Source organism: Phyllopteryx taeniolatus, chromosome 8, assembly GCF_024500385.1.
Source record: "Phyllopteryx taeniolatus isolate TA_2022b chromosome 8, UOR_Ptae_1.2, whole genome shotgun sequence".
In the NCBI taxonomy this organism is placed as follows: Eukaryota; Metazoa; Chordata; class Actinopteri; order Syngnathiformes; family Syngnathidae; genus Phyllopteryx; species Phyllopteryx taeniolatus.
Genome location: NC_084509.1, coordinates 25,247,027 through 25,262,653, shown reverse-complemented (window position 1 = coordinate 25,262,653; position 15,627 = coordinate 25,247,027). Strand labels below are relative to the sequence as shown.

The 15,627-nt window shown below is 45.1% G+C and overlaps 1 protein-coding gene across 4 annotated transcripts in view; it reads left to right on the top strand.

Moving 5' to 3' along the window:
* Nucleotides 1-5,875, top strand: part of bcas3 (BCAS3 microtubule associated cell migration factor) — a 403,546-nt gene extending 397,671 nt beyond the window's left edge. For all 4 annotated transcript variants that reach the window (XM_061781698.1, XM_061781697.1, XM_061781693.1 and 1 more), the window contains one exon: nucleotides 4,818-5,875. In XM_061781698.1, coding sequence (XP_061637682.1) covers nucleotides 4,818-4,966 — 149 coding nt within the window. In that variant the 3' untranslated portion in view covers nucleotides 4,967-5,875. The remainder of the gene's footprint in view (nucleotides 1-4,817) is intronic.
* Nucleotides 5,876-15,627: the final 9,752 nt, after the last annotated feature.

Here is a 15,627-nt window from a genome sequence, read left to right as displayed (position 1 = left end):
TGCCCTCACCGATGGCACCGTGACCCCCAACCCCGGGGTGAAAGGCAACCACAAGGATCCCTGGTTTTTCTCACACAGACGCTAAATGAATTACCAGCAAGCCCGAAGGAGGTCATCAAAGCGGAGATGAGGCATCCTGACTCCTCACTTAAGTTAATTAGCAGATACCACAGAAACCTGTGCTCCCAGTCATCAGGAGACCCCCATGGGTGTCCAGGGCTCAAGATACCCCCCCAAAAAGCTTGAAAATCCGCTCATCCCGCATGGCAAGATAAAGTTCAAAAGACCATTTGTCCTTTGAAATGCAATTCATTAAGGCATTTGGTTCTAATGTCTGGGACAATCGATGGAGCACTAGCGACATCCACAGGCGGTGGAACTAATCATCGCTGGAAGAACTAATCACAATCTTCACTGAATTTGAATGTTTTATGATATTTTAAGAACTTTGCATGAACGCCCCCAGTGTTACCATCACAACAGCGCCACTTGTGATTGTATTTCTGCAAATTTGAATGTTTGATGTCAAATCTGTTTGTCAACTGAACCGGATGAGATGTTTCACCCCACACAAATGCCACATTGCAAATATTACAGTGTTCAACAACCACATACAATTGAAAACATTGAAACATTCATGAGAGGGATTAAAGAGGATGTGTGTGTGACAATGCAAAACTGGAAACTATGTCTCGTTATCTTAAATCCAACAATGAATATTATATCCCACTGGTTTTAAACCACAAAATAATCCTAGGATGGAAAAGTAACAATAAGAGGCAGTCTATCTTCCCTTGTGCCACGGGGGGGAGGCACCCTCTTTTTGGCTGCGCATAATGGCCGGAGCCCCCCTTTGTTTGAGCGCGCTCATTCGACCAATTTGCCCAAGACTGGCTCAGCCAGGAAGCCCCTCCTCTCACCACGAGGTGGCGAGGATCCATCGGACCCTTCCCTGTTGCAGGGCATCCTGCCGCAGGGCATCCTGACAGCGCTCCGAACTACCCTTTTGAGTGCCTGGGCCAACTCTGTTGGGAAGGAAGTGGGAAGATAGGACCGTGTGTTGCTGGACAAAAGTTTAAAGTTGAGCGTTTAATGCGTTCAGTCCGAATGAGAGAGAGAGAGAGAGAGAGAGAGAGAGAGAGAGAGCAAAGTTGGGATTTTGTGTGAATCTAGAAATTTCCCTAAAATGATTAGGCACTAATATTGTACATTCTAGCAATGCTTGTTGTGCTGTACTCACGATGGTAGATCAGTTGGTCGGTGGGGATGGTCTTTCTCCGGACAAGAGGCGGAAGAAGAAAAATTGTTGTCCCCAGCAGAAATCGTTTTGTAACCTTGGCCAGATTTGTGCCTTGCCACAATTCTGTCTCTGAGCTCTTCAGGCAGTTCCTTTGACCTCATGATTCTCATTTGCTCTGACATGCACTGTGAGCTGTAAGGTCTTATATAGACAGGTGTGTGGCTTTCCTAATCAAGTCCAATCAGTTTAATCAAGCACAACTGGACTCCAATGAGGGTGTAGAACCATCTCCAGGATGATCAGAAGAAATAGACAGCACCCGAGTTAAATATATGAGTGTCACAGCAAAGGGTTTGAATACTTTTATGGCTGTGTGATATTTCTGTTTTGTTTTTTAATAAATCTTCAAAAATTTCAACAATTCCATTTTTTCTGTCAATATGGGGTGCTGTGTGTACATTAATGAGGAAAAAAATGAACTTAAATGATTTTCGCAAATGGCTGGAATAAAACAAAGAGTGGAAAAATTTAAGGGGGTCTGAATACTTTCCGTACCCACTGTATCTTTGTGTTTAAAAAGTAAGGAGTAAAAGTAAAAAGTCGCCAGAAAAATAAATACTCAAGTAAAGTACAGACACCTGAAAAATCTACTTAAGTGCAATAACAAAGTACTTCGTGTTTATGAAGTACTTTGTTACGTCGACCTCTGCTATTAATTATAAATATTTTTTATGGGAGCCGTAAATTACTCTTTTCTTATTTATTTTTTGTGCTATTCGGGCAAGGCAATGTCTTGGACACTCGGGTGAAGAGAGGGGCGGAGCTGTCAACCGATCACCACCTGGTGGTGAGTTGGCTCCCATGGTGGGGGAAGATGCCGGTCCGACGTGGCAGGCCCAAACGTATTGTGAGGGTCTGCTGGGAACGTCTGGCGGAATCCCCTGTCAGAAGGAGTTTCAACGCCCACCTCCGACAGAACTTTGCTCATGTTCCGGGGGAGGCAGGGGACATCGACTCCGAGTGGACCATGTTCCGACGCCTCCATTGCTGAGGCGGTCGACCAGAGCTGTGGCCGTAAGGTGGTCGGCGCCTGTCGTGGCGGAAATCCCCGAACCCGTTGGTGGACACCAACGGTTAGGGCTGCCGTCAAGCTGAAGAAGGAGTCCTATCGGGCTTTTTTGGCCAAGCGCAATGCAGCTTTGGTGGTCACTGAAGCAAAAAATCGGGCATGGGAGGAGTTCGGTGAGGCCATGGAGAAAGACTTCCGGACGGCTTCAAGGAAATTCTGGTCCACCATCCGACGTCTCAGGAGGCGGAAGCAGTGCACCATCAACACTGTGTATAGTGCGGATGGGGCGCTGCTGACCTCGACTCGGGATGTTGTGAGTCGGTGGGGAGAATACTTTGAAGACCTCCTCAAGTCCACCGACACGCCTTCCCATGAGAGAACAGAGTGTGGGTTCTCTGAGGCGGGCTCTCCTATCTCTGGGGTTGAGGTCACCGAGGTGGTTAAAAAGCTCCTCGGTGGCAAGGCCCCGGGTGTGGATAAGATTTGCCCGGAGTTCCTCAAGGCTCTGGATGTTGTATGGCTGTCCTGGTTAACATGCCTCTGCAACATCGCGTAGACATCGGGGACAGTGGTTGGCAGAATGGGGTGGTGGTCCCCCTTTTTAAGAAGGGGGACCGGAGGGTGTGTTCCAACTACAGGGGGATCACACTCCTCAGCCTCCCTGGTAAGGTCAATTCAGGGGTGCTGGAGAGGAGGGTCCGTCGCGAAGTCAAATCTCAGATTCAGGAGGAGCAGTGTGGTTTTCGTCCTGGCCGTGGAACAGTGGACCAGCTCTACACCCTCGACAGGGTCCTCGAGGTTGCATGGGAGTTTGCCCAACCAGTATACATGTTTTTTGTGGACTTGGAGAATGCGTTCGACCGTGTCCCTTGGGGAATCCTGTGGGGGGTGGTTCGGGAGTATGGGGTACCGAATCCCCTGATTCGGTACCCCATAGAGTTTGGTATGCATATCCGGCAGTATGTCAGACTCGTTTCCGGTGAGGGTTGGACTCTGCCAAGGCTGCACTTTGTCACCGATTCTGTTCATAACTTTTATGGACAGAATTTCAAGGCGCAGCCGAGGCGTAGAGGGGGTCCGGTTAGGTGGCTTCAGTATTGCATCTCTGCTTTTTGCCAATGATGTGGTTCTGTTGGCTTCATCAACCCGTGACCTCCAACTCTCACTGGAGCAGTTCGCATCTGAGTGTGAAGTGGCTGGGATGAGAATCAGCACCTTCAAATCTGAGACCATGGTCCTCAGTCGGAAAAGGGTGGCGTGCCCTCTCCAGGTCGGGGATGAGATCCTGCCCCAAGTGGAGGAGTTCAAGTATCTTGGGGTCTTGTTCACGACTGAGGGAAGAATGGAACGGGAGATCGACAGGCGGATCGGTGCAGCCTCTGCAGTGCTGCGGACTTAGTATCGGTCCATTGTGGTAAAGAAGGAGCTAAGCCGAAAGGCGAAGCTCTCAATTTACCGGTCGATCTACGTTCCTACCCTCACCTATGGTCACGAGCTATGGGTCGTGACCGAAAGAACAAGATCCCGGATACAAGCGGCCGAAATGAGTTTTCTCCGCAGGGTGTCCGGGCTCTCCCTTAGAGATAGGGTGAGAAGCTCGGTCATCCGGGTGGATCTTTGAGTAGAGCCGCTGCTCCTCCACATCAAGAGGAGCCAGATGAGGTGGCTGGGGCATCTGGTTCGCATGCCTCCCGGATACCTCCATGGTGAGGTGTTCCGGGTTCCGGGCACGTCCCACCGGGAGGAGACCCCTGGGACGACCCAGGACACGCTGGAGAGACTACGTCCTTCGGCTGGCCTGGGAACGCCTCGGGATCCCCCCGGAAGACCTGGATGAAGTGGCTGGGGAGAGGGAAGTCTGGGCGTCCCTGCTAAAGCTACTGCCCCCGCGACCCTACCTCGGATAAGCGGTAGAAAATGGATGGATGGGCAAGGCTCAGTCCCTATACCTGCGAATAGCAGGGTTTTACTTTAAATAGAGGCTTTTGTATAAAAAAAAAAATGTAGCTTGTAACCCAAAATGCTTCCTTGGTTGGCAACTGACACTGAAACAATATCCCCTTAACACACAGTTTATGCAAAATTGGCACATGAGAGAAGTAACAGTAGGCCTAGCATTTATTTACCTTTGCCTTTCAAACAGACCCGACAAAGTGGGACATTTTCGTGTTGGTGTACATATTCACGACGTGGAATGCCGCATTTCGATAACTAAATGTGTAGTGCACTGTTTCAACACAACTGGGCAGGAGAAGTGAGTCTTGGGTGTTAAACACACCCACCTTTCCCTCATCCCCTTTCACACAGCTGCTGTCTCACTTTTGAGACTACACCAGAAGCAGGAAATGCATGTGTCTACTTTAAGACTCCATTCCGTGTCGGTACCTTTCACACAGAACAGCGACGTGGCAAAGAGGTGTCAAAAAGCAGGCTTTGACTGGCAGTGTGAAAGGAGCTTTAGATAGGCAGGTCCCTCAAGTAATGAATCAATTTTCCATCTTCCTACAGAGCTGCAAAGAGAGGGCAGCATCGAGACCCTCAGCAACAGCTCAGGTTCAACCAGTGGCAGCATCCCACGAAACTTTGAGGGCTACCGTTCCACTCTGCCCACCAATGAGAACCAACCACTGAGCTTCTTCTCCAGCAACTTCCCCTAGGGTCTTACCTCTTCATCATGTACTTCCATCTTCGCTGCCTAACATCACACTGACTAACCAAGAGGTAAGAGTAAAAATGTGTATTTGGATCAGTGTATCTTTTCAGGGTTCAGAACCGTATTGACGTTTCCTCTCATAAGATGTAGGAAAGCATTTTTTTGCTCTCTGGAAAAATGTAAAATGTTAAGTCTTGTCAGTGACTCAAAACATCGTTTTGTTTTTATTGTATGGTGGGTTCCTGGAAGCTGTCATTATTTTATTTTTATTTTATTTTTTAAATCAAATCTGGCACTTTCTTGCCATTGATACCCATGTGATTCCTTTCAAAAAGATCTTGTAGTAGTTATGTAATGATATGTCAATATTGGACTGTAAGTACTTTCACCTTTCTATAGAAAATCACTTTTACAATATTACTTTATTCGCACATAGATTATGGTAGTGTATGCTGAAATGAAAATAAAGTAAATGGCTCACTGACACATACTTGCAGCGCATGAAGCACAAAAGACAGTTAAGCCTCTTAGCTCAATTTCTAAAATTATTTAAATTATTCCTACTTCTAGATCATGCATTTTCATTGCTGTACTGTACTTTCAAATACAATTCTGCTTGTGTATCATCATTTCCCATTGTTTAAGATCTCTTAACCACTGATGTATTCTTACTTGAAAATTTTGAAGATCGACTTTTATTACGATACATTTTACAGAAAAAAAATCTGCCTGATCACTTGGAAAAGAAAGAAAATAAATAATGCATTCTTTTAAAATCTATTGATAACACAGTGACAAGATAATGATAAAAGATTGTGTACAATACCAATATCTGAAAATTTTTTGGTTGATGTTTAACACTTGGTGAATAAAGATAATTATGATCCGATGTAATAAAAATCCAAATATTTGATTTTCTTTATTTGTCATTATTGCACCTGGGTTTTGACCGTCACTGAGAAAGTCAACCATCACTGCAGCCTTCCACCAATCATGGCTTTATGGCAGAGTGGCCCGATGGAAGTTTGCTAAAAAAAAATAAAAAAATAAAAAAAAAATAAAAAATTAAAAAACACTTGAAGGACTCCAAGATGGTGCGAAATAAGATTATCTGGTCTGATGAGACCAAGATAGAACTTTTTGGCCTTAATTCTAAGCGGTATGTGTGGAGAAAACAGGCACTGCTCATCACCTGTCCAATACAGTCCCAACAGTGAAGCATGGTGGTGGCAGCATGTTGCTGTGGGAGTGTTTTTCAGCTGCAGGGACAGGACGACTGGTTGCAATCAAAGGAAAGATGAATGCGGCCAAGTACAGGGATATCCTGGACGAAAACCTTCTCCAGAATGCTCAAGACCTCAGACTGGGCCAAAGGTTCACCTTCTAACAAGACAATGACCCTAAGCACACAGCTAAAATAATGAAGGAGAGGCTTCAGAACAACACTGTGACTGTTCTTAAATGTCACAGCCAGAGCCCTGACTTAAACCCAATTGAACATCTCTGGAGAGACCTGAAAATGGCTGTCCACCAATCTTCACCATCCAACCTGACAGAACTGGAGAGGATCTGCAAGGAGGAATGGCAGAGGATCCACAAATCCAGTTGTGAAAAACTTGTTGCTTCATTGCCAAAAAGACTCATGGCTGTATTAGCTCAAACGGGTGCTTCTACTAAATACTGAGCAGAGGGTCTGAATACTTATGGCTGTGAGATATTTCAGTTTTTTCCTTTTTAATAAATCTGCAAAAATTTCAAGAATTCAGTTTTTTTTCTGTCAATATGGGGTGCTGTGTCTACATTAATGAAGAAAAAATGAACTTAGAAGAATTTAAGGGGGTCTGAATACTTTCCGTACCCACTTTATATTCCTCCGCACCAATGTCATCAGGACCAACTGCCTTTCCATTTTTCATCCTCTTTAATGCCTTTCTAACTTCCCCCTTACTAATCATTGCCACTTCCTGGTTCACCACACTTGCCTCTTCTACTCTCCCTTGTCTCTCATTTTCCTCATTCATCAACTTCTCCAAGTATTATTTCTATTTAGCACAATACTGGCACCAGTCAACACATTTCCATCTGTATCCTTAATTATTTTAACCTGCTGCACATCCTTCCCATCTCTATCCCTCTGTCTGGCCAACCTGTAGAGATTCTTTACTCCTTCTTTAGTGACCAAACTGGCATACATGTCCTCATATGCCTCTTGTTTGGCCTTTGCCACCTCTACCTTTGCCCTATATCGCATCTCAATGTATTCCTTTCTCCTCTCCTCGATACCCTCAGTGTCCCACTTCGAAGTTAACCACTTTTCTTGTATGATTTCCTGTACTTTGAGGTTCCACCACCAAGTCTCCTTCTCCCCCCCTTTCCTGCCAGAAGATACACCAAGTACTCTCCTGCCTGTCTCTCTGATCACTTGTAGTGGTCGTCTCCTGGAAGCTCCTCCTGTCCACCCAGAGCCTGTCTCACCTCTTCCCGAAAAGAACACAATACTCTTCATTTCTCAGGTTCTACCTCATGGTTCTCTGTTCTGCCTTTGTTTTCTTAAACTTCCTCCCCACCACCAGAGTCATCTTACACACCACCATCCTATGCTGTCTAGCCACACTCTCCCCTACCACTACCTTACAGTCAGTAACCTCATTCAGATTACATCATCTGCACAAGATTTAATGCACCTGCGTGCTTCTACCTCCGCTCTTGTAGGTCACGCAAAAAAAGTGATCACTACAGCCATTTCCATCCTTTTGGCAAAGTCTACCACCATCTGCGGACATTGTTAACCCGGTCCACGCCCGATCCGGTATGGAATTCTTTGGATGAACACATATTTGTTTCTTAAAGTTTTAAGCTGTATGCCCTTCCTATCCCAGCTATCTTTGGGCGAGAGGCGGGGTACACCCTGAACTGGTCACTAGCCAATTGCAGGGCACATATAAACAAACAACCATTCGCACTCACATTCAAACCTACGGTCAATTTAGAGTCTTCAGTTAACCTGTTCATAACTTTTTGGGATGTGGTAGGAAAACCCACGCAGGCACGGGGAGAACATGCAAACTCCACACAGGCGAGGCCAGGCTTTGAACCTGGGTCCTCAGAGCTGTGAGGGAGATGTGCTAACCAGTTTTCCACAGTTATTACTCAATAGTATATATAGAACCTCAATAGTACAGACTAGTAGGGGCTGGGCACACACACACATAGTGGAACCTCAATAGTACAAACTAATGGGGTGGGGGGGGGGGGGGGGGGGGGGGGTCATCTGATATGGCCGATTGTCCTTTACATTGAAGCACTTTTTTTGAGCCCACATGCACCCATATTACTGTACAGTACAATGGTTTATTGGATTTTTTCATGGCCAAAAATGCTTGTACAGGTTTTGTAAATAAAAGTAAAAAAAACTTGAAAATATTTGAAAGTTTCACATTTCATCCAAATTTACCACGGGGGTGTGCCTGGTCATGGTTCTGTGATGTACAGTGCTCATCATAGGCGAGTCACTTTCATGAGCCGTGAGGAATTAGTGTGCCTCTAAATCCATTGCCAAACGTGAACGGCTTGACAAAAAAAACTGCTACTGTACCAAAAATAGAATGTTCCATACTATAAAGACTTCTGTTTTGTATTCCTCAGAGCCATGCCACTCTCTCTCTCACTCTCTCTCTCACTCTCTCTCTCTCTCTCTCTCTCTCTCTCTGTGTGTGTGTCTCTCTCTCTCTCTCTCTCTCTCTCTCTCTCTCTCTATGCACAATAGACAATATTATAACTATCATCACACAGCTGCCACATCAATGCCCCACATTCAACATGACCACCACGTAGGCACGGGAGGCACGTCTTTTGGAATTTAAATCAAGTCATGTGGTATATCTGTGACCGAAAAATACATCAGTCCCATTCTCTACTTGCATTGCACCATGGCGCCAGTAAACAACAGCAGCAAATTCTTGAACTGATAGACTATGTGAGTCAAGTCAGGTGAGCAAATACTTTTGGCAATATACTATCAGTCGATGCCCTGAACTTGAACGCTGTGGGCTTGTAGAAGAATAACACGAGGGCAAGGATGGCACTGGAGTTGAGCTTCTACAAGACCACAGGGAACTTTTAATACAAAATAAAAATTCTTGACCGAAAACCAAAACTGAGGAACCCAAGGCATAAAGTGGAAACACCGAAAGAAATTATCCATCAATCGTCAAACTTTATTTGTAAGCACTTTCCATCCCAAAAACTTTACAACTTTACATTAATTAAAATGAGAATGGAACGGTTTTTGACAACCGTCAAAACGGTTTGACTATTTCAGTTTGGTCTGCACGGTTTTCGTTCAATTCATAACATGAGTAATTTCTCCCTCCCTCATTTACCAACGAGGCGAAGCAGTTTGTACACTCCAGAGCACAGTAGCAAGTAAGTCAGGATGGCGGCATGGACACCTCAACTGCGTCATGCCCTCCAGCGTTGCGTTAGCCAATCAGAAGCAGGGTGCATCACCAGAGAGCTTAAGTTGGAGAGAAGAGATGGCGATCCGGGAGAAGCAGTAAACATACGATGGTACTTCCGTGTCTTTCTCTCCAACGCAAGACTCTAGTTCCTTGGCTTGGCCGCTCCATAGAGAGATCTCCCATCCTCCGTAGCCATCTTCCTACGAAGGCTGCCACCTGCGCCGACAACCCTCCTTCACGTGCCGACGGAGCCGGCTCGGCCTCTCATTAGACCCTGCGACGGGGCGTTATTATGATTCCCGCATAGTTTCCACGCAGGACACACCCCGCTGCAACAGGATTGGCTCCTGTGTCGCGGGAAGGGCAGGCTACGCAGATGTAACGAGATCCCCCTCCCAAACATCACATTTGGACAAAATAAAAACTAAGGTTTGTTGTCCTAAACCTTATTTTAGGTTTAGGGCAAGGGTTGGGGCTTAAGATGGTTTAGGATGGTTAAAGGTTAGGATTGGGGTGGGTTAGAGTTAGCGGGAAACGTTAACGCCGCCACGCTTAAGTCACATACTTCTTTTCTTGTCTGGAAGCAGTAGGGCGTGTTCTACCAGGATACAGCAGCCAATCATCGTGCAGCGTCCTGGAGCCAGTAATATTGGAACAAGGCCTGTCCTGGCTGGAAACTATGTGGGAATCCCAATAACGCTGCGACAGGCCGTTCGTGATGCAACAAGTTTCTCCAAGAAGTACCACAGACGTGATACCGCTATAATGTTTGTGTCAGTCAAACTCCTGAAGTTTGCAGACGACACCACGGTTATCGGCCTCATCAAAGACGGTGACGAATCTGCGTATCGACATTAAATGGAGCGGCTGGAGCTGTGGTGCGGCCGACACAACCTGGAGCTGAACACGCTCAAGACTGTAGAGATGATTGTGGACTTCAGGAGGCATCCTTCGCGACAGCTGCCCCTCACGCTGTCCAACTGCCCTGTGTCAACCGTCGAGGCCTTCAAGTTCCTGGGAATTACAGTCTCTCAGGACCTGAAGTGGGAGATCAACATCAACTCCGTCCTCAAAAAGGCCCAGCAGAGGATGTACTTCCTGCGGCTTGGGAGGAAGTACAGCCTGCCACAGGAGCTGTTGAGGCAGTTCTACATAGCAGTCATAGAATCAGCCCTGTGTTCTTCCATCACAGTCTGGTTTGGTGCTGCTACAAAAAAGGACAAACTCTGAAGGCAACGGACAGTCAAAACTGCTGAAAAGATTGTCGGTACCTTGAGGACTTGCACGCTGCCAGAATTAAGATGTGAGCATGCAAAATCCTCTTGGACCCTCCACATCCTGGTCACTACCTCTCCCAGCTCCTTCCCTCAGGTAGGCACTACCGCACAATGCGAACTAAAACAAGCAGACATTTCAACAGCTTCTTCCCTCTTGCCATTAACTTCTTAAACAGTTAACTTACAATTCCAATGCAACATGCTGCCAATGTTTTGTCTTGAGTTTGTTGTCACATTTCTGTCAGGCCAATTATACATGACTCGTGTACTCACTGTAGTAGTCTCGCCACGCTGCATATCTGTTGTTGACCAATACTGGCCACTCATGTGCCTGAGTAGCATCTGCAACAATCGACAGATTATTTCTTGAATCTCTTCGCATAATGGTCATTGCACCGGACTATTGTTCTATTAGTCATTTCAAACTGCTCTAATTTCTAGAGGACTCTGCATCTTTTTGCACAATTGTCAAAAAAATAATAATCAAATAAAAATTTAATAATAAAAAAATTGTACCGGCATTACCACACTGGTAACCTTTTTATTGCTCAGTGACATTTATTTTTATGTCTTTATATCTCCAAAGTGTTCTCTGCCAATTGAATGTCTGTTGTCGTACTAGAGCGGCTCCAACAACCGGAGACAAATTCCTTGTGTGTTTTTGACATACTTGGCAAATAAAGTTGATTCTGATTCGGACTGACTGAGGTGTTTTGTTTGCTGAAACTCTGCAGTTAAAGCACATCTTGTGCATTTTGTTTCAAATTCCTTTTGATGGTGTTTACAGAAAAAAAAGATGACTATTGTATTTATGTCCTAATATTTAAGGACCTGATTGATAGCATATACAGTATCAATGCTGCTGGTAACATTAGAATTCAGTTTATGGCGTGAACTTTATGTGTCACCCGAGCTCATTCACATTTAATTATCAACAGTTGGCCTTTGTTGAGCCAAGGCACCTGTTTTACATTTGAAAAATCTCACGGTTAACCACCAAGCAAAAATATCATCAAATGTATGATTATCTTGTCCAATTTAGTCACAAACGTACTTTACTCAGTGTGAAATGTGGGCTTGTTAAGTTGGAATCAACCTTGGAATGTCGGACGCATTTGCAGCCAAAATATCTTCTCTTGCATGCTATGTTTGTATTTCCTGAATCCACTATTGCTGCTGAAATTATGCAAATTTCTCCAGTGTGGGACTAATAAAGGTTATCTTATAAAGATGTATTATGTTAATGTACTTTTAAATTATAAGTACATTTTCTCAAGTCACGTAGCAGCCGTGACGTAATAATTAGTTTCCTGGAGTGTTAGTTTTCCTGTTTCCACCCCCGTTATGGTTGTCTAGCATCGTACAGTATATTACAGTATTTTCCTCTATAAACACGTTGCCTGCTATTTTGCTCTTCAAAGTCGGCTAAGCTCCGCTATAACGTGGTTCCAGCCAGACCAATGTGACGAGTGCGACTTCATGTGATAGCTTAGCGATTAGCATGGTTTTCCCGTCTGTCTCTTGTCTTATCCTCAGCCTATCCTTCGTTATAACAACGAAGTGTAGTAGTTTATTCGCTGTCATAGAGGCGATGATTAGTGACTTATGCTGTGCTGACAAAGGCCACGAGGCGCACGGTGTCATATTTAGCCGCGTTAGCTTTAGCTCATAGGTAGCTGTGCAGCGCAAATTAGCATGCAGCAAGCATTACCCTTACCTGAACAGTGGAAAGCAGTGAGGTTGGGACGCTACAGTTTGGGCTAGTAGCTGCAAGCATGATGGTGGAAAAGCTAGGCGGTTCCCATTATTCATCCCGATCTGCAAATTTGAACGATTACAGTAAAAAAGAGGCGGCACAGTGGGCGACTGGTTAGCACATCTGCCTCACAGTTCTGAGGGCCTGGGGTCAAATCCGACCTCGCCTGTGTGGAGTTTGCATGTTCTCCCCGTGCCTGCGTGGCTTTTCTCCGGGTACTCCGGTTTCCTCCCACATCCCACAAACATGCATGGTAGGTTAACTGAAGACTAAATTGCCCGTAAGTGTGAATGTGAGTGCGAATGGTTGTTTGTTTATGTGTGCCCTGTGATTGGCTGGCGACCAGTTCAGGGTGTACCCCACCTCTCGGCCAAAGATAGCTGGGATAGGCTCCGGCACACCTGCGACCCGCGTGAGGAGAAACGGCTCAGAAAATGGATGGATGAACAGTACAAAATATGTTTATGTTTGTTATTAATGTGATTTTATGTTACCAGTAATTTTGTTGAATATATGTTTTATTTAACATTTATGCTTATTTCACATTTATGGTTAAATTATGGCACTGAGGCACTTTGTCATTATCAAACAGTGAGTGTAGGGCGTGTGTAATAAAGTGACCTCACGGTCAATTCAACAAGATACCCAGCAGTGCCCTATACTTTTTCCTATCTCTCTCTCTCTGTCTCTCTCTAATCCGCCCTTGCAACATGGCTAATTCCATAGACCGTCCTGAAATTGAAAATCGCCCACCATCCTTCAAATCCATAAAGACATGGATGAGAGAGTTTGGTGTGGATGAACTTGACTGGCCCGCACAGAGTCCTGACCTCAACCCGATAGAACACCTTTGGGATGAATTTGAGTGGAGATTGAGAGTCAGGCCTTCTCATCCGACAGTGCGTGACCTCACAAACGCGCTTCTGGAAGACTGGTCAAAAATGACCATAAACACACTCCTAAACCTTGTGGACAGCCTTCCCGGAAGAGCCGAAGCTGTTATACAGAAGCGACGTCATATTGAAGCCAATGGATTAGGGATGGGATGTCACTTAAATTCATCTGTGAGTCAAGGCAGGCGAGTGAATGCTTTTGACACGATAGTGTATTTACAAGTCACTATGTATAATTGTGCTGCGATGAGGGCAGTGGTGGGTGGACGGGGAAGCCCACTCACAATCAGCTCTGCATATGCACAATTGTGAACAGTAACACTGTTGATCATGTTTGCGTTTAATTTCATTCCAGTTGAAAAAAAAAAAAAAAAAGCATAAAGGTGATGTGTTGTGATAGTAAGACGGTTGATTGGTGACACACATCAAACAGGACATCGTCTTGAATTGACCTCGCCGTGAAATGACGTCATCGAGGAGCGATGGTCTCATTTGTCCCCTCGCACTTTGCACATCTGTGATTGTCTTTGTCTACTTGACTGAATCTCGGGTTTGTTATTATTAGCTCTTAGTTATTAAACAGAGGAACATGTAAATAAAGAAATGAGATTGAGACTCACGTGCTCACCCCCCCTCTTAGTGTTTATTACCTGTTCTGTATGCAAAGCGTATTTGAGTGTCTAGAACAAGCCTATATAAATGCACCCATCAATTTTCTATATCGCTTGTCCTCGTTAGGGATGTCATCGCGAGTGTGCTGCAGCTGACTTCAGACACCAGCACTTCACATACAGCACAGACAAAGAAGCAGTCATACTTCAATTCATACGAAAGGGCAATTTAGAGTCTTCAATTAACCGACCATTCGTGTTTTGGGAATGTTTGAGGAAGCTGGAGTACCCGGAGAAAACCTACGCAATATGCAAACTCCACACAGGAAGGTCGAAGACCACATATGAAGGCCGAAGACCACATATGAACCTGTGAGGCGGTCGTGCTAACCGGTCGACCGCCGTTATTTTATGGGCCACTTTTTGGAGCCTGCAAATCGGAAACAAGTCAGCAGCAAAAAACAAACAAACAAACAAACAAACAAACACAATTTTGGGGGGGGAAACCACACCCTATCCCAAGACGATAAAATTATGATTGGTTCGGGGCAGTTTTTACATAGAATGCCCTTATATGGCTCCACTGAATTTCCTTCAGAAAATCAATTAATTTGACTAATACAGTATCAATATTTGAATGGCGGCACAGTGACCACCGGTGAGCACATCTGCCTCACAGTTCTCAGGACCCGGGTTCAAATCCGGCCTTGCCAGTGTGGAGTTTGCATATTCTCCCCGTGTCTGCGTGGGTTTTCTCCGGGCACCTCCTACATCCCCCAAAAAACGTGCAGGGTAGGTTAACTGAAGACTCTAAATTGCCCGTAGGTGTGAATGCGAGTGCAAATGGTGGTTTGTTTGTATGTGCCTTGCGATTGGCTGGCGACCAGTTCGGGGCGTACCCCGCCTCTAGCCCACAGTCAGCTGGGATAGGTCTCCAGCTCGCCCGCGACCCGCGTGAGGAGAAGCGGTATGGAAAAATTAATGAATGAATGGAAGTATTTCAATGATTGGCAGTTGTTATCTATCAAAAGGAATTCTAAATGACGAAATAAAAAGAATAAATGATAATAGTCATAAAAATTGTATATTTCTCACACTTGAAATGCCAAAATGTCTTTCCCTTTACGTGTCCGAAAGGAAGTTTCATGATTTGCAATGCGTTTTCTGAAGATGCTAATGACATTTTTTTCATATGTAGGACTTTTATTTTATTTTTTTTTTTTTTTTTCCATGAAAAGCAACACAAATGGATTTTCGTTTGTTCAGAGTGAATTTTTTCGGGTGCTTTTCCAAACGGTCCTTCTTTGTCACTTACGCTTTATCGTTAACGCCACTGGAGAGAGAGCCTCATTATCATTCTTTTGCGTTGTACTTTTTGTATTTACCGTGGATTCCAATGTGTCGCCACCATTTGCTCTGTTAATAAGCAGCAGCATCCTTCTTCTGTGGTCGCCGTCGATCGGCTTCACGGTTGCATCGGTCGTGTGCGCGATCGGTGCAGCGTTCGAACGGATTCACGCGAAACGATCTCAATATAAAATAATGCAACATCGAAATAAGCGCCACGCAGGCGCAGTATTTGCTCTTTCCAAATGAACGTCGGTGTCGTCCGAAGTTGTTTCTTGGCCGAGACATTTCATTCTTTCCCTCCATGAACTTGTCAATGTT